General features: G+C 41.7%; 1 protein-coding gene across 11 annotated transcripts; it reads left to right on the forward strand.

Moving 5' to 3' along the window:
* Positions 1 to 26,421, forward strand: Ae2 (anion exchange protein Ae2). Of its 11 annotated transcripts, none has more exons than XM_089260606.1 (16): positions 1 to 744; positions 7,860 to 8,157; positions 18,630 to 18,774; positions 18,838 to 19,105; positions 19,180 to 19,309; positions 19,502 to 19,528; positions 19,624 to 19,785; positions 19,852 to 20,094; positions 20,183 to 20,323; positions 20,638 to 20,655; positions 20,981 to 21,196; positions 22,279 to 22,476; positions 22,535 to 24,243; positions 24,327 to 24,521; positions 24,586 to 24,814; positions 24,902 to 26,421. In XM_089260606.1, the coding sequence occupies exons 2-16, from the start codon at positions 8,080 to 8,082 to the stop codon at positions 24,971 to 24,973; spliced, it is 3,831 nt and encodes a 1,276-aa protein (XP_089116732.1). In that variant the 5' UTR covers positions 1 to 744; positions 7,860 to 8,079; the 3' UTR covers positions 24,974 to 26,421. The 11 variants fall into 11 exon arrangements, with proteins under 11 accessions (XP_089116732.1, XP_089116731.1, XP_030238222.1 ...); XM_089260605.1 differs by having other exon boundaries at positions 7,865 to 8,157; XM_030382362.2 differs by having other exon boundaries at positions 7,870 to 8,157.
* Positions 26,422 to 26,426: the final 5 nt, after the last annotated feature.

The following is a 26,426-nucleotide window of genomic DNA, read 5'->3' on the forward strand; positions in this document are numbered from 1 at the left end:
AGGAACAGTAAATCATTACGCTCAGAAACGTGCGACCGGAAAGACGGAGACGATCGAGTCCAAAGAAAAAGAAAAAAAACAACCGCTAGACGTTCGCCAAGTTCAAGTTTGTCGAGACGCCGCGCCGCGTGCGTTGCCGCTATCAAAGTCCTATAAAGTATTACGAAGAAACATTAAGAAATATATAAAAAGAATTTGTAAAAGATATACGCAACTATATATGTGCATGTATACGTCATAAACATTGTGTGTGTTGTTGTTACTATTGGTGTTTTTTTATTTGTTGCTGCTTTGCCATTTTCTGTGTCTCTGCGGTCGGTCGGTCGTCTGTCTTCGAGCGTTCCCGTTGCCGATCCCGTTCCCTTTGCCAACATCTTCAATCGTCGCCCTTTTGTTCCATCGACGCGTTTCTTTCGAACTGTATTTTGTATAATTCGCATACATGTGACGCAGCCGCTGCCGCCGCCGCAGTAATTTGTACAAAAAGTGATTTGTTTATTGTGACATTCGCCCCGACCCCCCGACTCTACTACGGCCCTTCGCACAGATGATCGGTCAATGAAGTTGCGCCGCGCACAGTGGAAAATTTTCGAGACAACGCGACACCGCAACACCACAAGTGTGTGGAGCCCCTGGTAAAACGAAAAGAAACAGAAGAAACTGAAACAAAAACAATAACAACAAAATAAAAGACCAAATTGGCTACAGCCAACATCGAAAGTCGTGGGTAAAAGAGCTCTTAAAGTACGTGTCAATTATTATTATATTCATTTACGAGTCGACGTCTCTGTCTGTGGTTATGGTTGTGTGTTGTTCTTGTTGTTGCTCTGGATGGCTGCTATTTCTGTGCCAATTTTTGAAATTTTCGAATATTTTGTTTTTCAACTTTTCGACTTGTGGCTGGCTATGACGCTGATATGAACTGATTATTGTTTTTTCTGTGTTTTGTATTGTTTTTTTTTTTTTTACCTCAAGTACAATTCCGAAAATAAGTGTCAACGGCAGACAAGCAATTTGCCCATTGTAGTTAGTGCTGTTATACATAATACGAAAATACAGTTTTAGCCAGTGCCCAGATCTCGATCTGCTGCCAAATCGAATGCCTCTGCTCTCTTATTCAAATGCTTGATAATCAACTAATTATACTCGTACATAAAAAACTAATCAACTTCAAATATTTTAGGCATTAGACAAGCAATCATAAAAAAAGTCAAGCTCGAAAATGCAGCAAGTGATTACTCAACACATGCACACACACATACACTCACACACAGAGCTTCTGCCTTTGTTACTCATTTACTCTTTCTTTCGCTCCCTCTCTCTCTCTCACCCTTTCGCTCTTTCTGTGTTTTGTGTTTCTGTTACTCTGACTCTTTGATTCTATCTTTTTGAAACTGGTTCTGCATAGTTAGGCCCATTCACCATTCATTTCTTACATTTCTTTTCATTTGGGTTTTGTTTTTGTGTTTTCTGTGATTTTTTGCCTTCATATTTTTTTTTATGTTCTACTGCTCAAAGCAAAAAGTACACATAGTTAACGTTTTTCTCTTTATTCCTGCTTACACTTCTGCCATCCCTGTTCCCCTGATGCTCGCTCTCGCTCGCACTGTTGTGCTAGGCTAAGCTCGACTGCTGCTGTTGCTGCTGCTCTATGCAAAATACTGTAATAATAGCAACAACAATACCGCTTTTATGCTGCAGCGACACCAACGGCGACAACGACGCCGCCGTCACCTTATCAACACCGTTAAAGTTTTGCAGCGTTTTAAGCTCTGCACGTGAATTTCGCGACGTGCAGCGCTCTTCTTCTTCGTCTTCTTCGTGTTGTTGTTTGCGTTTAGCGCGGCATGCAAATTCTTTGTCTGTATGTTATGTTCTGTGTGCATGTAGTTGGGCATAGCGCGCCCTTTCTTAGTGCGCTGTCTCGCTCTATCGCACACACACACCAGCTCGCTTGCTCTCCCTTGCTCGCGGCGTGTGAGTAATGGCTCAATAATTTGGCTGCCTTAACCCACACACCCTTTACACTTGCACACAAACACTCTCTCGCTCGCTCCTTTTGTGCCGCTCGCACGTTACAACAATGGTAACGAGAATTTGTTTATCTTGACTTGTGCATAGTGTTTTTTGTTCTTTCCTGATATTTAACCAAAATGTATCATGACGCCTAAAGTTGATTGTTGTTATTGTTGTGGTGGGCCCGTTGTTGTCGTTGTTGTTGTTGTTGTTGTTGTTGGCTTTGCAGTTTTGTTTACACAACTAGTGGGGAGCTCATGTTTTGTTTTTTCAGACTAGTATTTATTGTTCCTGTGCACGGTTCACGGAATTTGCAACGGCTGCAATTTAAAGTATGTGCGAGTATGCTACAACAAATGAGAGCGCCTCTTTATACCAGGCCAACGACTGTTGTGGGTGGCTGGTGCGGCGAAGAAACTTCAGCTAAGCACACGTAACTTAATACCTACTACATACACATGAGTGTGAATAAAGTGGTTATTTTTACTTTCTATTGCAAACAATTGATTATAAATAAACCACTCACTCACTCTAGAACTTTCTAGTCATATCATATGCACACATACATCATATATTGTATATCTTTGCTGAAATAACAATTGCTTTAAGGAGAAACCGAATTCGAAACCTGATACAGAATTTACCTTTTAGATAATTTGATATCATCTGTCATTTCTTCAGCTTTCCATTGTTTTGCAATCAAAACTGGAGAACAACAATCATATTTATCGCGCAAACAATTAGTCATTTGGTTCATTGCACTGACAGGCATCCTCTGGTGGTCTTTCGGCCGTAAAACCCCTAGAAAACGGAATCCCATTTGTATATTCAACATTGTAGAAAGTATTTCCTGAAATTGTTATTCATAACACAAAAAGTAGAGTCATTATTTTATTTAATGCTAGATATATGTATACATATACACAGACTTTTTATAGTTGCTTCGGTCAGATCAGAAGCGAACAGAATTGCTTATCTAAGCGAAAGAAGAAGCAGTAAAAATATTTCGTCCGAGTATTGATTACGCCTACAATTGACTTTTGCCAGTTAGTCAGCTCGTCGGAAGGCCGGCCGAGTCGAGTCGATCGTCTGTCCGTTGTATCAGTTGGTCATTAACTTGGTCTCCAATTAGAGTTCTCTGTTCTCCGATTGTTGTTGTTGTTGCAGATTGTTTTTGTTATTGGGTTATCGAATCGCAATTGCTTTTTCATATCGAGCATTCAAATGTATGTGTGCGAATCGCCGAAGCGTAGAGTTCTTTAAATTTATACATACATACATATATATTTATGCTTTATTTATTTGATTGGTTCGAGTACAGTTAGTGTAGTTCAAGTGCTCTGAACCTTTGACCACACAGCTTAGCATAGTGTGTGCGTGATTGTGAGTGTGTCCGTCCATAAATCCTTCATCAAGTCCAACAAGTTTGCTGGAGTGCCAAGTGGTTTGCCAGTCAAGTGGAAATGGAAACTACTTTCAACTGTGACTGGCTAGGTCAACAGCAACAACAACAACAACAGCAACAGCAGCAACAACTATGAAATAGAATTCGATTGCATAACATATTCACCTAGAACTGTGGATGTGCGAGGGTCGTTCAAGAAATGTGATTTAGTGATAAATGATATATGAAGTTTGAGCTGAGAGGTATTGATAGACTGCTATTTGTTTTTCTTGATTAGCTGATTGATTAACATCATATTCATACGTTACTATAGTTGATATCATCTATTATAATTACTATATATATTCAACTCTATTCATTGACAGTTACAGCTTTTTATATTATAGATTAGGATAAGTCATTTATTTTCCATTGCATTCTATTTTCGAAAAAAGTTTCTTTGACGCCCAATCTACTTATAGAACAGCCCTCGCTGCTCCCCATATATATATATGTATATATCAGTTTTTGGCTGGCGCTATTCTATCTGATATGCAGCACTGTCTGGCGGAAAGCAACGGGAATCGTTTTTATTGTTTTATTTATATTTTTTCTTGCCCGGCTGCAAATCAAATTTCGCCTAATCAAAATTTTGAGCCGAAGAAGATTTAGTGCTCTACTCAGTGGGACAATAACTTTCAAATTATGGACTCTTATTACTATTATTTCATTAATATTTTCGTTATTTATGCCAATACACAGCAATATATATGGGACGCACTTCAGTCTGTATAATTGACGGGCGTCGACTCTAATGCCCCAATTGCTCGAGTATATTGTAATTCAAGTTTTCGAATTTGACATTTTTACGCGTGTCGTGAATTTTTATTACGATTTTCGTGTAGGTGCGCGTAACAGGAAGCTCGCTCCAGTGGCAGTGAAACCCCCTTTCTGTTCAGCTTTCGACTCGACTCAAGTTCAATGTCAGTGGCAATGTCAGTGGCTCTGGCTGTGGCAGTTGCAGTTGCAGCTGTTGAACTGTTGCAATATTTAAACCGGTTCTTCTATCATCGCGACTCGGTCATGATCAGCGGACTGCAACTGCAGCGCCAACTCCAACTGCAACTGCAATTTCAGTTCCGATTGGCAGCTGTTTATGAAATGGATTTTTTGTTTAGGAACCGGCTGTAACTGGAGTTTGTTTATTGTTGTTCCTCTTCTTCTTCTTCTTGTACAGATAAGTTGCACGTGATATAGAAACATTTGGAGATATTCCATTACTTACCTCTCTCACTCTGTCAGGCTCTGTGTATCTCTCTCTCTCTCTTGCTCTGCCTCTATTTCACAGACTGACAAGGAGTGTCAACTGATAAGTCCATAATTGGTACAATAATCATGTTATTATTCAGTATTATCAAATGAGTTGAGCACTTCAAGTTTACCCTTGTGAGAATTTGAAATCAGATTCAATTGGGTGTATTGTTGTTTAGGCTGGATTGTGTAATATGGAGGTGGAGTTTATTATAATCGTAACCTAGTTGATAGTAGTCGAGTATTAAAGATTGAGAGATTTGATGTTCGTAAGGCACTCAGAGAAAAGATTGAGCTATCGATAGATATAAAGTACTGGAGATCTATGAATTAGAAGTTTGTTATATGGACTATATCTTTCAATTGGTGGTATCAGTTCTTCTCTCAGTCACAGGATATCCGCCAGTCTGGCATAGTCTATTCCTGCCACTTGCTTCATCAGTTTTGACTACTGCGAAACATTAGACAAAAGACAATTATTCGGTTAATTTACGATAGTTATAAATGCCATTCATTACTGTCAATTGATTAAATAATTTGTAGCCATATCAAAGCGCATCGATAAGGCGATCTGCGATAGTCGCTGCTGATGGATGTCCACTGTACCGCTGTGATAAGGGAGCGCACGCTGAAAGCCCACGCAATTCGTATACAAACAATAATTTAAATCAAAGTTAAGTCGGACCCTTGAGCGGACGATCGATCGATCGTTTGCGACGTTTCGCTAATGAACCCATAAAATTGATCACCACGTTAATTTTGGGCTATTTCCCTTGGCACTCCTGTTTCCTGATCGCCGATGGTTTATTTGGCTTGGGCTTAAATTATAACACCTTTGCTTTATGGCCCCATCCGCTGCGCCAGTCTAATTCTTTATTTTCTTTTGTTGTTTTTGATAACATGTGGCTCTGCCCGCCCATAAAACGTGTAAATTTGTAGACCAATGAATCGCAGGAGTCACGCGATCAATTTGATCGAATTGAGCAAATTTATAAATAAACCACTTTAAACTGTCTGTCTGCCTGCTGGGATTGATAGATTGCAGAGTATTTTAGTAGCTCATGGGCGAAAGGAAAATATATATGTATATGATATGACTGGAGAGGGCTCTTATTTATGCCATATAATAAAATATTGCTGAAATCTCTTGCGAAGATCACTTGCAATGTTTGTTTATCGACGGGGATCTTTTCATTTCTTTCGACAGTTTATAATGTTAATAATGATAATAATGAAATAAAGTATAATGTTAATTGAGCTGTGTATATGCAAAAGAAAATATTTATATATCATGCATTTGGGATATGGCAAGATCGTAGTACTATATTAAATATTTGGACTAAACTGGAAAGAGCTGACGATCGAACCGAATAAGAATTGCGATATGATTATATAAAAGATGAGGCATAGAGTTTAAGGACTGATTTACAATAGATGGTGATACTAAAAGATATACTAGGTATATCTAAAGCATGTTTAGAACAGCTTTTGACATGATTTGCAGAAATGAGAAAGTCTGTTCTATGGATAAATATATGAATTACTTCATTGGAAAGGTATACTGTCTTATAGACTGTAAAACACATAGTATATGCATAATTTACTGCATTATTTGCGCAGCTCTATAAGCCCGGCAATCGAATAAGTCATTTCCCATTCCAGTTAAGACCTTTTTCAAGAAACTTTTGCCAAGACAACAGAAGTCGATTTACTTTGGGTGTGGAAGACACGTAGTCTACTACACACGAGCGCATAGTTAAGTAGTCAAATGCTTTGGCGCTTTGCTCTATTTGCGCAATCTATCAAGCGTGTCCTCTTTAGTTAATAACTACTGTCAAATCAAGTTAATAAGTAATGCATTTCCCCAGCACTGTCAAGGTTAGCAAACACCACGAGTTGCGCCTGTCTCTGTGTCTCTGTGTGTGTGTGTGGGTGTCTGTCCAATAGCTCAAGTTTAATCCAGGGCCAACTTTAGACAAACACAGACTAGCACACACACACACACACACACACATACAGTCTCATCAATTTTTATCAAAGTTAGACAAACAATCGCTTGGTCACATTTCTGTTGCATAACCCGCAAAGCGATTTGTGTGAATTTGGCCAAAAGGAAAATAAATCGCTTGGAATAGCTATAGCTGTGTTAGTTAGGCTCTAGACCTAGGCCCTAACTAAGCACGAGACTCATGTTGGACACACACACACACACACACACACACACTTGTAGACACCTATTAACACCCCAGCTCGGCATGTGCTCGGGTTTCGGTTCGGGCCGCATTTCGTTTCGTTAGCCAATGTTCTGGGCGCCGCATAAATCAGCGCCAACGCAACCGCAACAGGTACACACGGCTTTCGCTTGTCATTGAGCGCACCTCGCGTATCTCGACGCGCGCCTCGCGTACCTCGCCCACGCGCGTATCCTATAGATACATTTTCAAGCTATCCGTGCGCTTGCCATAATTCAATTTGTGTGCAAAAACAAAAAACAAAAAAAGGTGGCCGCTCGAGTTCTTGTTGTTTAAGGAGTCGCCAGCACGCAGCTCACATTTTATTGAGCTGTATATATATACATATATATTCGATATACATATATACTGTGTATATTTTGGTGAAATTCGTTTTTTTGCCAGCTGCTCGTCAGTTGCTCATTTGCCTGAATGTGACTCAGACGCGCACTTGTCCAGACTTGCCTAATTATTGAACTTAATAAAAGTTAATAAAAGAGAAATGTGTGTGTACTATATATACTATATATAGAAAATGTACAATATGAATATTTCTGTATAGAAATGAACAACTGTGCTGAAAATGGGATCGTATAATGGCGCCTTCAGCTGGCGATCAATGGGAAGCCGACAGCCCAGCACAGTCCGCAGCCCTCGCAAATTGATCAAGTGACTGTCGAGTCGCGTGCTTCGGTAGCCGCCCACTCCCGCATTTGGCGAGTTCATGCCCCCAAGTTGTGCGTGCTAGCAGCATTTGAGTTCAATTGAGTCGCGCAACGCAAGTTTATTGCTGTTGATATTGTGTTTGTCTCGGAGGGTTTGTGTTGGCTTCCATTGAGCATTGCAGCCGTCCGAGTTTCTTAATGTAATTGCGTACTAAGTGCACTCTCTACCACTCTCTCTCTTCACACTTGCAGCCCAGCCCAGCCCAGCCCACGCCTACCGTCGTCACACCGAATGCCGAGATTCTTCTCCGAGCTGCCGCAGTGGAAGCGCCGATTCAACCGCAGCTCAATGCAAGTGCGCTGGTACAGGCATCTGCAAATCATCAAATAAACCGAGAGTAGAGACCAGCTGGACGCAGACCCAAGGAGTTGCGCTACTTGAAGGGACCCTCGAAGGGAAAACGACGCCAAAATGAGCTTCAGCTCGGCCAGCGGCCGCGAGAACAATGTTCGCAAATTGTCCTTTTTGGGCTTTAATACCAAGAAAAAGGTAAGACCCTAGCAATTAATTGAGGTGTTTTATTTAATTACCTAATAATGGATTGGCCTGCCCCAAGAGAGGCGCAGGGAACTTTAGAGAAATTTCAAGGTGTTTTATCTTACGTAATGAAATGCGATTAAAAATATTTTAATTTACGAAATTTTACGCCGTTCCTTCATCAGAGCGAACACGTATAGAACGATGGGGATATTTTTTTGTAATGTGACATACTTTGATGAAGCAGATTATCTTATTAAACACATTTAGTTGTTTGTTTTTAAAGCCGTTGATTTTGAAGATGCAGTCATCAGGTTGAAACTGGTTTTAGAACATGTTAGAGCCTTGCAATCGGTCAGAATACTCATTCATGATACAAAAGCAGGTAAACTGACTAAAAAAGATATATATTTTCAGATTTTTGGGATATCAATAATGATCGAACAGCAGCAATATTTTGTAATATCAGCTCGGATGTTGAGGTAGATATAGTTGATTAAAAAGGTATAAATTCATTTGGAAGTGAATTTAAAACTAAAAGTGGATAATCTACAGAGTAGGCTAAAACTTAAATGATTGTCACGCTGAAAAATTATATATATTGGGATAATAACCTTATATTATATATAATGTATTATATATCATATATTATATATATCTATATATCAAAACACCACTAGTTTTGCCATATGAAGTGTTGCTTATGTAGTTAAAGATGAGTAAATACCGATTTAGCACGACTTCAGTGCGCCTCTAAGACAGCTGAGTAAACGAATTTCAATTTGAAATTTCAATTTTTAGTTCTGATAGCCAAGAATCGCTGACAGATAAACAAACAGTGGACAAACTTAGCATAAAACTTATATACTCTTCAATTAGCCCACATCGGAGATCCTTCTTTAAAAAACTATCATAAACTATTATGAAACTTGCTTTGATCATTGAGAAAAGTGTAATGAACAATCAGAAATTAGCAATTGGCATATTTATGAAGTCAACTTTCGCTCGCTCAGTTAATTAATTAGCCCGCGTTGAGTTCATACAGAATTCGTAATTTGCTAAAAATTCTATAAAAAATAAAATCAACTAAAATCGATTTGTCAAATGTTGTCATCAGACTTGGAAATTGCTGCCTAATGCTACAGTTGAAGATATATATTTATGTATATATGTATATATACATATATACAGTTATATTGCTTATAATCTCCTCTTAGTGTTTGCTCAGTAGTTTTCCACACATGAGTAAAAAATTCATTGCAAAATTATTTACAAAAAAAAAAGCGTTGAATTTTGAGTTTTTTATGTTATTAATTCGCTGCTGTTTTTTTATTTTTTATTTTTTATTGTTGTATATTTTTGGTGTTTTTATTTTGTTTGTACGCGCGGCAAATGTCAAGTAATTGTTATTGATTTAGTAGCTGTTGTTGTTGCCAATTGTTGTTGCCGTTGCTGTATAGATTTCCGCACTTGTTTTGGCTGTTGTTGTTGTTGTGTTTGTGCCCTGGTCGATTTCGGATTCGGATCTTGAATCTCGATTTACAGTTGCTGCTCCAATGCCCTAGACCAGGCTGGAGCGAGTGAGAGGGAGGAAGAGAGTTCGCATAATCACGTACTCATTCATTCATTCGACGTTCACTTGGATGTGCCTGCCTATTAAACTAGAGCGGACAAAACTCTGAGCACACGTTGCGTATACGCCGCGTGGCGTTCACAACGGCGCAACGAGGGCGGCTTTAAGGCCAAAGCCAAATGAACAGCAACAACAACAAGAACAGAAACAAATACATAAACGAAAACCGAGCACAAAGCGTAGGCAAACACAAAACAGCAACAAAAACGCATTTTTAATTGTGCGTCTAGAAACAGTTCAGGGAGAGAGAGAGAGAGGGAGAGACAGCAAGTGAAAGAGAGGGACAGAGTGAGAGAGGTAGGGGGCTACTACTCCGGAAACTAGTTAGACATTCAAAACGAGCGGGCGGACAGGCACTCACACACACACACACACACACACACACACACATTCACTCACACACATACAGAGACACTTTCTCTGAATAGCACAGTCAACAACAGGAAATCAATATTCGTGGTCAAGGCTGCCAAGTGCAAGTGCAATAATAATAAAGGCAGCAAACAGTTGCAGCAACAACAATTGCTGGCATTGGCATTGACCGGCAAGTGTTCGTAATGAAATCGTTGACACCTGAACTGAAAGCCACATTTACACTGGCTATTAACTTAATTGCCAAGGCAGCTAACGGCTAGCCGACACCTGGCTAACCGCCCGCTGTTACCCGTAAGTAGGCAATGATTTGGGCCCTTAACGTTTCAATTATCCGTTAGTTTGTGCCTCGCACTCTGTCTCTCTCCCGCTCTCTCTTTCTATGTATGAACAAGTGCGTTGAGCTTAGTCCTTATCACTCGTAATTGCCTTCAAAGTTCTAAGCACGCACATGACAAGCCAGCTCTACCGCAAGCACGGGCACACTGGTTAAGAAGCAATTGAAAAAGTAAAACAAAAGAAAAGTTTGAAGCAGTTCCAGTTGATATATCAATATGAAATCTTAATAAATTCGTATATGCAAATATATACAAATATATTTGACCCTCCTTGAACCCTTTTGGCCAAATAGTCTGTGCCAATTAGAGCTAGCAAATATAAGATTCAAGCATATCAAATTTACGCAAACTCGAACCGAAGCGTTTTTCTGCAAGAATCTCTGCACATCTAGTATAATAATAATATCTAAATTTTGCATATCAAAGCAAAAAGCTCGCCCATAGAGCTGAGGGTTTTTTTTTTTTCTATCATCCGCTTGCCTTGCATCTATAAATATATATTTTCGTTTAATTAAATGTTTTCTATATATAGACTTTGTTTGTTTTTCCTTAAGATTGCACAAGTCTGGCTGGGTCCTTGTGCAGTGAAGAGTTCATAATTTGAATAATTTTAGGGTAAAAGCGGAAGCTTTTCTGCCACCAAAGCTTTTGTCGAATGCCACCCCATGCACAGGCGACACACGCCCGCCAAAGCAGCTGACCTTGACCGTGTGCAAGGCTCGCTTTCGCTACTTGCTCTCCTTTGCTAGCGCGCGCGCTCTCTCTCTTCCTCTCTCGCTCTCTCTCTGGCAGTCGTTTTCACCTTTAGCTTGTGAAAGCTTTTGGCATTCGTTCACATTGTATATGTGTGTGCGTGCTGCTGCAGCTACTGACTGCGCTGCCCGCAGAGCTTTCAGGCAAAGCTCTTTGGCTGTTGCGTTGTTTTTGTGTTGTGTTTTTGGGACGCAACGTAAAGTGCATTTGTGATTTACGTCAGCAAACGGTTGTAAAACTCTCGTTTGGGCCACAGCCAACGCCAACGGCAGCGGGCAGCGGCCGTGAGAACAGCTGTGTGCGCTGCAGCGCCGTCGGCAGCGCAGCCAGCAGCTGTTAACTATGCTACAGTTATACGCGCGCGCCTCTATCGTGCGCCGGCGCAGGTAACATGTGTGTAGCAATCGCAGTGCTGGCCATGGCACCAGCAGCCGCCAGTCACGACATTTGCTGGGAAGCCTTCCCAGACGCCACAACATTTTTAGGCTTGAGAGCGCGCGCTGTTCCGTTACCCCACGCGCTGTCTCTGTGTGCGTGTGTGCGTGCGTGCGTGCGTATCTCTATATATATGTATTTGTCCTCTATCTTTTGCTAGTTGCTGCTGCAGTGAACTGTTAAGCAGCTCCGCGGGTCAAAGTGCAACAGGCAGCCAAGCAGCAACTGTTAATAAAAATTATAATCATAACAACGAAAAGGAAAAACGAATAAAAAAACTCCCAAAAACAGCAGCAGAAAAACTTGTGAAAATTGCGCTGACTGCAAAGGAAATGTGAAAAAAACTCTTGTCTTTGCCATCGAGTTCATAATTGAAGGTAAAATAATATAAAAAAAAAAAACAATTGCTGCATGTTCTGATTAAACTCTGAGCCTAGTTAAAATATAAACTAAATGCTAAATACCTGCAAAGTTTTTAAGAGCGTGCAGCCTTGAAAAATATATATGATAAAATTGAAGCTAAGCGTGCACGCAGATACACACACAATATCACACACACACACACACACTCACACACATACTCTTACAGATTGTTTGATATTTTAGCTGGAATTTTGGCACAACAAGTGAAGCAGGGAATTGGCTAGCTTCTATTTAATACAAAGACACACACACACACACACATATACACCTATATATATGGTCGGATATGCTGCCTACTATTTCGGGCAGTCGCAGCGCAATGTCATGTAATACTAAAAATGGGCGCAAAAAAACGGACGGGGCGCGGCCATGGACAGAGCATCTTTTATGGCTCATCTTTGCACACTTTTGCGGTCGTAACTGTAAATCTGTGTGTGCGTGCGTGCGTGCGCCCGTGTGTGTGTGTGTGTGTGGGTACTTTGAATACATTCGCAGGGCAAGCATAATTCACACAGCAGCCACCCAAGTGAAAACCAATTTCAATTTAAGTATCATTCGCTCATATCACACACACGCATGCATACACACACACACACACACACACACACACATACACAGAGAGTGATAGAGGCCAGGTTGACCTTGAAGTATGCAACACTTTTCTGGCTATTACGAGAGCAGCAAGAATTACATCTAAATATCTGTGCGTGTATGTGTGTGTGTGTTTGTGTGTGTGTGTGTGTGTGTGTGTGTTGCTTTGTCAGCTCAATTACATTATGTTTTAGCGCCTTTAAGAGCACAATGAACGCTTTAACCTTTGCACGTGCCTGTCCGGCCCCAGCTACGCCTACCCCTTGTCACTCACTCACGCTGTCGCCATCCCTACCCTCACACCCACACACATACACACACATACATACACAGTATGCTATACGCCTGTCGCACGGCCTTCCTGTCCTTCAGCAAGCATTTCCGCTGCGAAAATTCTCATCAAATTAACACACACGCACAATCACACACACACACACACACACATACACACACACAGCGCGTTAGGCTGACGGACAGATACAAACGAAACGAAGCATCGTTAATTTGTGCAAACAAAATATCTACGAAACGCTTCGCCCCCCAAAATCGAACTTCAGATTCGAAGAAAATTATGCGCAACATTTCTTTGTTTTCTTTATTTACTTTACTTATCTTTCTTGTATTTTCCTTATTTTTTCAATATTATTTTTGAATATGTTTTCCCTGATTTTTCCGAGTCAAGCGGAAAATGTAAAGTTAAACGAGTTTGCTTCATGTCCTGGAAAATTTGTTGTTGTGCTTCCTGTTTTCGCTGCTCTCGATAAGAATTATTACGGCTGGAAGAGAGTTTCAGTTGAGTTTACGACCCCACGAATTCATGTGATTAGAATGCGTGCCACACATAGTATATATATAGTTAATTTTTGGCTGCAAGGCCCATTGCCCTTTGATTCGGACTGTTGTCATTGCTATTGACAGTCAATTACTCCTCAGCTTATTGTTTTTTTGTTTTTTTAATGGGCATTTTCATGTAATTGCTCTGTACTTTATTTCCAATTACGCTGGGGAGTAGGTTATACAAAATATTTTTATTGGCCCTAATTAAAACTAAATAAAATGTTTAAAAGCCTATTAAAGTGACTATATGTTAATATGTAGATATTAGGCAAATGATATGTATGGGTAGGGAAATCAATGTAAATACTATGTATGTAAATATGAAGTAAATTAATATACTGTAGGTACTTTGGAAATACACTCTGTTAGTATTCGGACTGTTTATGTACTGTAAGTGTACTGTATGCATTCAGTAATTGGTCTGTTAATGATTTGTAATATTCATAAGCATAGGAGTATATATTTTAGGGTGTTCTTACGTTGTATCTTGATTACTTTAAAATTCTTGCAAATATAATACTTCGATTTTAATATAAATACATATATTTACTCTGTAATTACTCTCTACTTCTTTTGAAATTACTTTGTAATTGTTCAGAAATTACTTTCCAATTACTCTGGCATTGAAATAATTCTATAATTCTTAAAAATTACTCAATAATTGTTTTTAATAACTTGGCATTTAATCACTAATTTTTCAGTAATTAATAACAGCAATTATGTAATAATTAATTACTAAATACATAGCGAATACTCCCCGCGCCATGCGACAATCAATAGGGTATCCGAGCATCCTGCACTTTCGCTTTAACTTTCTCCTTTACGGGAGAAGAGGCCATTTTAGGCGGAAAATTTGAGCACTCAGCTGATGTGGCGAGAACGGGTGGCGAGGGGCGAGTGGCATGTGAAGAGGCAGAGAGTGTCAGGCAGCGAGTGTCAAAGTGGCTGAGGCAACAGCGAGTGTCTGGGAATGGCAATGTGCCGCTGACATGGACGTGGTGGACATGGACATGGACATGGACATGAGCATGTCGTGGAAAGTGCCACGAAACTCGAGACGAAGGCGTCTTCTTTTCTTATTTTCTTTTTATTGCGAAGAGGTGATGAAAAGTTAAGCACGAACGGCTAAAACTTGACTTGTACAACTTATGGGGCCCAGCTGCTTAAACAAACTGGCGGCAGCAGCAGCAGCAACAACAACAATTGCCGCAAACACTCAAATCTGTTCAAGTTGTTTGCCACAATTTGATTCAATTTGGCTGACAACATGCAACAACATGCCGGCCAAAAAGTTGCTTAGCCCAACGACCGCATAACTTGCTTATGACTTATAAGTCACGTGCTGTGTGCACCCCCAAGTGAGCCCCGAGCACCCGCTAACAGTTAAATGTTGTCAAACCGCATCAGAAACACTCACACACTCACACATGACTAACTTTTTAAGCAGACGAGCAGCTAAATGCGGGTGCGTGCCTCAGTTTGAGCAGATTCGAATGTGTATCTCAATCCCTATTTGCAACTGTATCTGTATCTGCGTATCTGTGAGCGTTTACGCCTTGCTGCACACCTAAGTGCCAACACAAATAACACGAAATTCAATTTGAAACATTTTTCGTAACTTTGCTGCGTTCAGTTGAAAAGTTTATGAATCAATTGATAATTGAAGTTGTGTTAGTTGGGACAAAATTGAAAAGCTCGCGCTTAGTTCTCTAGTTAACTGAGTTGCTCAAGTGAACTGGTTCAGTTGAACTGCAGTCACAGTGCAGCCCAATTCTGTGGAACTTTTCAAAGAGTTTTATTTACTTTACTTGGCAATTGAAAGCCAATTGAATAATGGAAATGGATATATTGATGCTTGTTTAAATGGAAATAAGTTAGGGCAAAAGCTAAGGGGTTTACTTCAGTGGAGTTCGAGCTGTGATCTAATATCTATTCAAAGTCCCAGCTGAACATGAACTTGGTTTATCTGGCTTTGACGTATTTGGCCATAGATCATAGCGAAAATGTCCCACACATTATATAATATTATTTTTAGCCCAAATATAAATTGTTTTTCAAGGTCTGAAGACAAATATTCGACTGTTGTGCATTCTGTGATCTTTTCACAATTTTTTGACGAACTGTCAAAATATGATTAGATTTATTTTTCAGTTGAAATATTTAACAAAAAGAAAAAAAAAAAAAGTCACCAAGGGAAATTAAATTTAAATGGATGCCTAAGTGCTTGACTCGGCTTTGGGGCTACTGCAAAATTTATTGTTGTTGTGGTTTTGTATTTATTGTACTCGCTGCTGTTGTTGTTGTTGTATTTAGACAACTTGCGTTGTCGTCTGAAACAACGTCGGCATTTTCATATTAATTTAGCAAAACGCAAAGCAAACAGCGCCAAACGAAAATTGACAGCTCAGACAGTTGAGTGGGCGTGGCGTGGTAGAGAGGAGGAGGGCCGGCATACCGGGACTCATTTGGCTGTTGTTGTTGTTGTTGCGGTGTGTGTGTGTGTGTGTGTGTTTTTTTCCTGTTTTGGTGTGGGCGTTGCAGGTGGGCAAAAAACCAAAACAAAACCAAAGAGAACAAAAAACGAATCGAATAAAATGGAATAGAAAACGCCATCGATTATTTTGATAAGCGACGCTGACATTGTTGCACAGTTCGTTTGGCTAAAGCACGCTCGCGCTCGCTCTAATGCTATCAGTGAGGCGGTGGCTGGTGGGTGGTGCTCAGGTTGTAGCTGGTGGTTAACTCATAATGATGGCCTTGGCTAATGGCTATATGACAAAACACTTTTCGTGTTCTGTCTGGCTGCTAATCACAAATGGCAGCGCCACATCGCAGCATTATTACGATCCAATATCATCATCGCCATCAGCATAATTATGATGATTGTTGTTATCATTATTGTCATCTCTATCATTATAATATGCATATAGAGCTAGGCGAGCTGCTCCTCTGCTCCTCTACTCCGTTGCCCACACGCGCTGCTATCGATTAATTAACGTAACGGGGCGCGTTACGCTTTGACTTATCGTACACACACACACACACACACACACAGATAGTTAGATAGACAGGACACACATTGGGTATTCCCACGTGCATGCTCTCAGCGTTATTAAATTTTCTATTTATAAACTTGCAGGCTAACTGAATTGAATTGAATTGAAGCTCGTTGTTTTGTTTTCCCATTGTCTTCCATTTCCTCGATTTTCCTTTTGTTTTCTACGCTAGCCCATTGTTTTCCCTTTCGCTGGGCTTATCAGCGACGCAATTGACAGTTCTACCTTGAGCGTTATCATAAAGTTATTAGGCAAATTTAGCATAAAATATTGTATGAGTGTGATGGCAAAAAGGGGCGTGGCTGTGGCAGGTGCACAATAAGAGACAAGTACACAAAGAGAGAGAGAGAGAGACGGAGAGGGGGAGAGGGAAGTTAATTTCATAGTCATTTTCATTTCACGCGTGTGTGTTTAGGGCTAAGATGGATTTCATGTTGTTTTCACTTCTATGGCAATGTCGAAGGCAAACACCATTAAAGCTGCGTGTCCTGTGCCAGGCGCCAGGTGTGCAGGTGCGCAGGTGAAAAACGTTGGCTTTAAAGCCGCTGACACACAGTGGGCTAATGGCGCACATAATCTAATTTAACTTGGCTTTATATATGCTCGTGATGAATGAATTTACATACGTCAGGCATTAACTGCGTGCTGTGATGTGGGCCCAGAGAAAGATAAAGCGCCGAGCTATACAAAAGGAATTGAATTATTGGGAGAAAAATGTAATCAAAGTCGATATGTCCATTAAACTGTGTGGTTTATTAAAGACAACAGAGTTTATTATATTTTGCAAAGGTAAACAGAGAGCAGGAGAGAGAGAGAGAGAAAGAGAGAGAGAGGGAGAGAGAGAGGGAGAGAGAGAGAAAGAGAGAGAGAGATAGAGGGAGAGAGAGAGGGAGAGTGAGAGTGAGAGATGAGTGTTACTTAACCAGTTTTTGTGCTTTCCGAGTGATAGTCACTCGGTCTCCGTCTCTGTCTCTGTCTCTGTCTGGCTATAAAATTTTCTAAATTTATGGAACTTGTATGACGAGCTGTCTATTGGCACTTGAATACATATATGAATGAATGGGTTACAATACGATCAATGCGAGAATGAACTACAGATGGGCTCAAACAAAGCTCGATTTGCACAATTTCTAGTATAATAAGCTGAAGATCCATTAAAAAAACTATGCCCGGAATAACTCGAACCCATATGTAACAGATCTGCTTATTATATGTATATGCTATAGGGTGTGAATATCTCCTACTCAATGCCATGCATTTTCTCAGCTCAAATTGATCTACGTATATGTCATTGCTTTAATTTGATTATTCCGAGTTCGCTCTGCAGACTCTTTGATATCTTTAGCCTTCGCACTGATTTCAGCTAGACTTGAGTGCTATTTCATAGCTGATTGATACGTATATAACAAGATAGCGTAAATATTTGACTAATCAAGCAACAACAACAACAACAACTATAGCACATGATATATGGCTGGCAATTTGAAATGGCACAATCAATGCATTCGTCACTATGAAAATCAATTGAGTTCGATTAAAACCAATTAACATAAACGCCATTAAATATGCTTACAGAGGGTACGATCCACTCTACGATTGTATGATATATGATATGTGGTATATATATGTATATATATATATATATATATGTATGTGTATGTTGATAGTTAGATATTGATATATTGACGTACTTTTGACTGTCTGAGCGTAGAGAAGTTCGCGGACTTCGTCTTCTCTCTGTGTGTGGCAAGAGGCAGAGTTGGGTCAATATTTACAGAATTATATTTACACATGACAAGACGAAGATGATGACGGCGACAACAACAACAACAACAATAACAATAATAACAATAATGGCGAGTCACATGACTGAATATTTTTTATAGATTTTTAATTGAAAAGTTTTTTGTTGTTGCTGTCTTGAGTCACATAACGTGACCAGAAGAGATGAGAAAAAAAAAAAACAAAAATAAACGGCCAATTGAGTAGAGAATGTCATTCCACACATGCTTCAATTCAACAATATTTCACTCTTATCACTTGCAGTCCGGCAATGAAGATCCCGACGAAGTGCTGCTGGACTCGGAAATGGAAAAGGTCTTTGCCGGAGCCAAGCAACGCAAAGAGAAGTTCGATGTAAGCACTTTCCAGGACAACAGTCAGCAGCCAATTGGTTCGCGCAAAAAGAGCAGTGAGTAGAGCATGGCGTTGACTCGACCAGCAGATACCCTCTATAACATGCATTCATCGGCAGCACGCACAAATGATTTAAACATTGAAGAGGATTCGGAATACGAAAGCCAAACGGAGCAATTGACTAATGCACAAAACTATGATGATATACCCGAGGACTTTCCACTAGTCTCGGAACGGGCTGGACACGGCGATCACTCGGACAACTCGGGCGATGAGAAGCACGTGCAGTTCGGTGATGCCAAAAAGAAAATTGTCATCACACCGCCCAGTCTGAGCTATGATGAACAGCCCACGGATCAATCGCACGAACGCAAACGCAGAAAAAGGTCTGACAGAGATTGCGAAATCATATCATATCATTTATATGTTAATCAAATCTGAACTCTTTGATCTTCCACAGCCGCCATCAGTATTATAGACAGCGTAAATTCTCACATCAGGACAGCGTGGAACCCAAAAAGACAATCGAGGAGAACGGTGATGCAGGTGCGCGTAGGATCTCTGTGCAGCCTGAGGACACGGCATTGGAGGTAGGCCAGCCGTAACTCTAGCTAGTTCACCTCATCCTTAACCCAGTTAGATAATTCACCTCTTGATTAACCCTGACTATGGTTTTAGTTAACCTAACCAAAAAAAAGAAAACTAAACCAGTCAAATACGTTTCGTTATAATTGCTTTTCTTGCTGCCTCCCATGCTCGGATTCACATCCAACTCAATGTAGACAAATGCCCAAGCGCCGGCTACACAGGTTGATGACAGCCCCTAGCTGAAAGTCCTTATGCTTAAAGCCCTTGCGCTGTCTTGAACATGTTGCTAATGTCGTTGTTTTATTTTGCACTCTAGGAAGCTGATCTCAATGAGCTGAGATCACATCGTTCGGATGATCCACGCGCCCTGCGACGCCACAAGATTCACCATTCGTCCATCAAGCTGCGCGAATTGCCGCAAATAACAATTTCACCGTTTCAAAACAAGAAGCCCGAGGTCGATCACAGTCCACATGAGGTGAGCATTGAGCATCCGTGTTGCTCTCGGTAGAGTCATAGACTGAGAATGGTATTTGCGTTTCAGATCTTTGTGCAGCTGGATGAGCTCACGGGCGTGGGCGAGGATCGCGAGTGGAAGGAGACTGCGCGCTGGATCAAATACGAGGAGGATGTGGAGGAGGGCTCCGATCGCTGGGGCAAACCGCATGTTGCCTCCCTCTCATTCCACTCGCTGCTCAATTTGCGTCGCTGCCTGGAAACGGGCGTTGTGCTGCTGGACCTCAACGAGAAGGATCTGCCAGCGGTTGCCTATCGTGTGGTCGAACAGGTAAGCAACACACAGTCTCTCTCGCTCTCGCTCTCTCTCTTTATCTCTCGCCCCCGATTCCCTACTTAACTGAGTTTTTGCTGTGCAGATGGTGGTCGATGATCTTATCAATATCAATGACAAGCCATCGGTCATGCGCTCGTTGCTGTTGCGCCACCGGCACGTGAACGAGCACCAGGGCGTGCTGCCCTTCACCAAGCGCAAATACAACAGCTATACGAGTCTGCAGGTAAGACGGAGATCCGCAATCGCGTTGATCTCTATCAATTGAACTACATATCTATCTAACTCACTTACATATAACAACTTGCATACATTCAGTGCGTGTCCTGTTATCGCTATAAATTGGCTTTAAATATGATGTGTTATCCAAAATTTGTTAATCATTTTGATCGTGTTCATACTATGCTCTTGTCTATTTCTGCATAAATGCGCCCATAACTGTGCTACATTCTCACATCAACCATACTCGTACACCAACAACAACAACAACTACAACTACTACTACTACAATAACAACTACAACAACTACAACACCAACAGCATCTTCTACCCAAATCGGTAATGAACGACTTTTGTATATAAGCATATATACATATATAAGAATATAATAAACATATATATGTGCATATATATGACATATATATATATAGTCAAGAGACGTACTTATCAAGCTGCTTTTGTCCTGTGTTTCTTTTGACTCTTCTTTACTTTCGTTTAATGCGACTCTTATTGTTTTGCCCATTTGCCCAAATATATATATATACCAAACTATATATATATATATATATCACTTACCCTATATACATATATACTTATATGTATGTATTGTATGCACACTGAACACACACACATTTGTCTCACATTTGCGCACCACACCAAAAAGCTTCTTTGGATGGGCGCCGAGGCCACTCAGCAGCTGCAACAGCAACAACAGCTACAACAACAACAACAGCTACATCAACTACAACAACAATACCTACAACGATCAGCCAAAACGAGACGCAGCATCTGTGTGAGCACCAGTGCGCCGCCATCGGCGATGCTCAATCTGGGCGCCATAGACCATCGACGACACTCGACGACCTCATCGTATCTGGGTGTAATAAGTTTTAAAGCCCTATTTGACAAGCAATTTTAAAGAAAACAAAAAGCCTTTTTCCCCCCCAAATAAAATTCATAATCAGGGAATGAAACTGCAACCGAATTGAATTGGTTATCTATAAAAGATAAGTTCTGTCGGCAAGCCGCAGATTGAATACCTTTGCAGATCTAGGAATAAAGAAAACTAGCTAGAGTATTGTCATATGCTATTGTCTGTTGCCAAGGAATGTTTGCAGCTCTATAGAGATCTTGGGATCTAAAATGTAGAGCACATAAAATGTAGAATTCGATTATGCAAGAAGACTAGACTACATATACTTAAGATGGTTCTATTAATATGCATTTGTCTTTCACATATGCCTAAAACTATGAGAGATCTTTCAAAGAATAATATGAGTATTAGTTAGCTTAGTTAGCTATCGATAGATGAAGCTCTCTCTTGACATATATTCCAGAAAATATCTATACTCATAATGGTATTTGATTTGGAAAGGCCTAGCCAAGAAACCTGGGTCTGAGAGCCAGTGATGCCTCATCTCACAAACTCTATATGCTACCAATCGTTCTTCCGATAATATCATATACATAAGTCTTTCACATATGTAGATCTCTACTAGCCTCTATTCCCTCAACTGCAAGGGTATACGATATACGCATTTCTTTCACAATATTAGACAGTTTCATTCCCTGTGTTGTTGCAGTGCTTTAGAAATCGAGCCATTTCTTTTTTAGCCCACCTAGCCACCACCCACCACGTAGCTACTCCCCCTCTCTTAGTACCACTTTAAATGCTCTCCAACTTCACGATTGGCAAGTTCTCAATTGTGTTGTGTTTGTTTATCGACTTACTCGTAAGTTAGCTTGTCCTTAACCTCAAAAAAAAAAAAAAAGAATAGCAAAAGAAAAACAAAAAACTTAGCCTCAAAATGCACCGTTAACTCAGCCTTTAACCCTTAAGTGCACGCCTGTTCGATGTTCTGCATGTTGTGCTTGTTGTAAAATTCGGTTTAAGGTGTTAACACCCGATGTCCGGCTTAACGGGAATACTTTAATACCCTCTCCATTGGCTCGCCCACACAGAACCTCTCGGGCAGCACGGATGACAAGAAGATCAAGATAATGCCGGCCAGCGAGATTGGCGGCAGCAAGCGCAGCAACGAGCTCAAGATCGACATGAAGGACGACATGTACTCTTCCTCGCAGGAGGATCTCAAGAAGCTGCAGAATGACACCATCCTCAAGCGCATACCCGCCGGAGCCGAGGCTACGACAGTGTTGGTAAGTTCCATTAAATAGATATCTGCGAAAGGTTTAACTGATCTGAACACCCTCGCAGGTGGGCGCCGTGGAGTTCCTCGAGCAGCCCACAATCGCCTTTGTGCGTCTGTCGGAGGGCGTGCTGATGCCCACACTGACGGAGGTGCCCGTGCCGGTGCGCTTCATGTTCGTGCTGCTGGGTCCGCGCAACTTCGATCTGGACTACCATGAGGTGGGTCGCTCCATCTCCACGCTGATGGCCAACGAGCACTTCCATGCCATTGCCTACAAGGCGGACGATCGCCGCGATCTGCTGTCGGCCATCAACGAGTTCCTGGATGATTCCATTGTGCTGCCGCCTGGCAACTGGGACCGTCACGATCTGCTGCCCTTCGACGAGCTGAAGGCCAAGAAAGACTGGATTCGCACGCGCAAGATCAAGGCGCTGCAGGTGAAGCGCGACAGCGAGATGATCAAAATCGGCAGGGATGAGGAGAAGGCGCTGCTCGAGAAGCAGGCACTGGGCGCCATCACCGGCCCAGGTGGCCCCGGCGGCGATGGCGACGACGACGACGACGACGATGGCAAGAAGAAGCGCCCCAGTCCCCTGGACAAGACGCATCGACTGTGGGGCGGCCTGTGCAACGACCTGAAGCGTCGCATGCCCATGTACAAGAGCGACATACGCGACGGACTCAACACGGAGACACTGGCGGCCACCATCTTCATGTACTTCGCCTGCCTATCGACGGCCATCACCTTCGGTGGCCTGGCCTCGGCGAAGACGGACAACTGGATCGGCATACCGGAGACGCTGATTGCCTGCTCCCTGGTGGGCATCGTCTTCCACTGTCTGTCCTGCCAGCCGCTCGTCATCATTGGCACCACCGGACCGCTGCTGCTCTTCGATGAGGCGCTGATTGTGTTCTGCAACGAGTACCACTTCGACTTTCTATCGGTGCGCGTCTACGTGGGCGTGTGGCTGATCATCATAGCGCTGTGCGTGTCCGCCTTCGAGGGCAGCGTCTATGTGCGGCTGCTGACGCGGTTCACGCAGGAGATCTTCTCGGCGCTGATCACGCTCATCTACATTGTGGAGACTATGATGAAGCTGGTGTCCATCTACAAGCTCAATCCGCTGCTGCCCGACTACAATCTGCCGCCGCCGACGCTGGTGCAGCACAATATGACGAACTTCAATGCAAGCGTGACTCTGGTGAACGCCAGCTCCACAGTGGCGCCTCCAGCGCTGCCCAAGATACCCACGAACCAGCCCAACACGGCGCTCTTCTGCACCATACTGACTCTGGCCACCTTTGTGGTTGCCTACTACCTGAAACTCTTCCGCAACTCGCACTTCCTCGGCCGCAACGCCCGCCGTGCGCTGGGCGACTTCGGCGTGCCCATTTCCATAGCCATGTTCGTGCTGGTCGACTATTTGGTGCCGTCCGTTTACACCGAGAAGCTGGTGGTGCCCGAGGGTCTGTCGCCCAGCGATCCGGTGCGCCGCGGCTGGTTCATTGGCTTCAATCCGTGCGAGACCTGGGTGCCGTTCGCCTGTGCGGTGCCAGCTCTGCTGGTCTACATCCTGATCTTCATGGAGTCCCAGATATCCGAGCTGATTGTCGACAAGCCCGACCGCGGCCTCAAGAAGGGCTCCGGCCTGCACTGGGACATTGTGCTGCTCTGCCTGCTGAACACCTTCTGCGGCCTCTTCGGCATGCCCTGGCATTGCGCAGCCACCGTGCGATCCGTGACCCATGTCTCGTCTGTGACAATTATGTCTCGGTGGGTATACCTACTACTCCTGATCTCGCTGCTCTTCAGAGCATGACTAACTATTTCACTTCTTCATCTTCTGATCTGTGCAGGACTCACGCACCCGGTGAATCGCCGCGCATCATTGACGTGAAGGAGCAGCGTTTGTCCGGCTTCTTTGTGTGCGTCATGATCGGGCTGTCGGTGCTGATGGCGCCGCTGCTTCGACTCATACCCATGGCCGTGCTCTTTGGCGTCTTTCTCTATATGGGCGTGGCCTCGATGAGTGGCGTGCAGCTCTTTGAACGGTTAGCAAGGATCGATTGAAGCCCTCGAGAACTGTGCTAAACTGTTTCGATTCTTGTATTCCAGCATAAGACTGTATTTCATGCCAGTCAAGCACTATCCACCCACAAACTACGTGAAGCGTGTGCGACCCTGGAAGATGAATCTGTTTACGGCCATACAGGTGCTCTGCCTGGTTGTCCTGTGGACGGTCAAGTCATCCAAGTTCTCACTGGCTTTTCCCTTCTTCCTCATACTGATGGTGCCCATACGACAGCTCTTGGGTTCGATCTATAAGCCAGAGGAATTGCAAGCGGTAAATGGCACAATCCAATCTAATCTAATCTAAAACTTGTAAAAATTTGTAATAATTGAATATCATCTTTCTTTACGCTTCCCTTAGTTGGATGGCAGCGAGGTCAAGGCCGATGAGGATGAGCCCGACTTCTACGAGCAGACGACCATACCAGCTTAGTGACTTAGGTGCAACTGTAGTCGGACCATGTCCGAGCTCAGGTTTAGGCCAAATTTAATTAGTTCGTTTTTTAATCTAAGTATTCAAAGTATTAAAGCCAAGCCGCGTCCCAACAAAAGCAAACAAAGCAACAACAACAACAACAGCAACAAAACCAGCAACAAATACAAACACAAATCGTTTGTGAGAAATTTATGGTGATCGTGTTAACGAACTACCTGCATTAGTATTTAGAGAGAAGGATGTAGCCTAAAAGTAAACAAAGAAACAAAAAAAGGAGAAACACACCTGAAAACCTATTAGATTGTAAGGGTCACAGCTGATTGAGGTGGGTGGCAGAGCTGAAAACTCAAGTGGATAGAGAAAACGTTGTACCTAAAGAGGAAATGAAAGGGAAAGAAGGCATGAGCCACGCGACGTGGTGTGCTAAATACAAGTACCAATTCGTAGCTGAATAACCGATAAATGATAGTCGATGACCGATAACGGATTACTTCAAACTGATAACCAATGAGCGATTCTGAACAAGAGATTCAAAGAAAAGACTCACGTTCGTTAAGCATCTGGTGTGCACCGAGGACCCGCATTTATGCCTTATGACAAAATGTTTGCTTAGCGAAAAAAAAAAAAAACAAAACACAAAAAACTATTTATGAGAATAGAAGCAACAAAAACAAAGACGAAAACTTTGCCTCACACATACACATGAAAATGATAAGTGAAAAGTGAGAACATACATATATGTATGTATATTTGATTTATTCTCGTTGATTATTTGCTCGTTTCTCGCGTATTATTAGCAATAAATAAATTTGCATATACATACATACACACACGTATATATATCTATATATATATGTATATATATATAACTATATTTACAATAATAAACTCGGTTTAGTCTCATCGAAAGAGCAATGAACACGAAGAAGCATTCTTAGAAACAAAATCAAACTATTTGGCTTCTACTGGCGTAGTGATAATTAGTGTCAAACACACACAAACTAAAATCCCCAAAAAAAAAAAAGATTTAACTACACAAAATATATATATATATATATAAACAAAAAAATATATAAAAAGTTTTAAAAATATTAAATTTATTGAATAGAAATTTATTGAGAACAAGAAAAAACATAAAACTAAATTTTGCGTACTTCGCTTAGCGCACACTTCTAAAGTGAACGCCCCGTTGTGACGTAGCTGCTGTAAGTTTTTGCCTTTTTTTGGAATTACCTATACTTATTGTCTTATTAGTCGTAATCCGATTTAAATTAAAGCATACATACATATATACACATATATCCGTTCGGTGCGACTGGCATTACGAACTTAACCTATTTTTATGTAACTTGCATGTACTTGTACTCGTACGATACTTACTCTTAAGTAGTTGTTGTCTAGTTTGTTTAATTCAAATTCAAAATAAAACATAAAACTAAATCAAATGTCG

This window comes from Drosophila navojoa, chromosome 4, assembly GCF_054131105.1.
Source record: "Drosophila navojoa isolate 15081-1374.11 chromosome 4, UAZ_NAV_1.0, whole genome shotgun sequence".
NCBI lineage: Eukaryota > Metazoa > Arthropoda > Insecta > Diptera > Drosophilidae > Drosophila > Drosophila navojoa.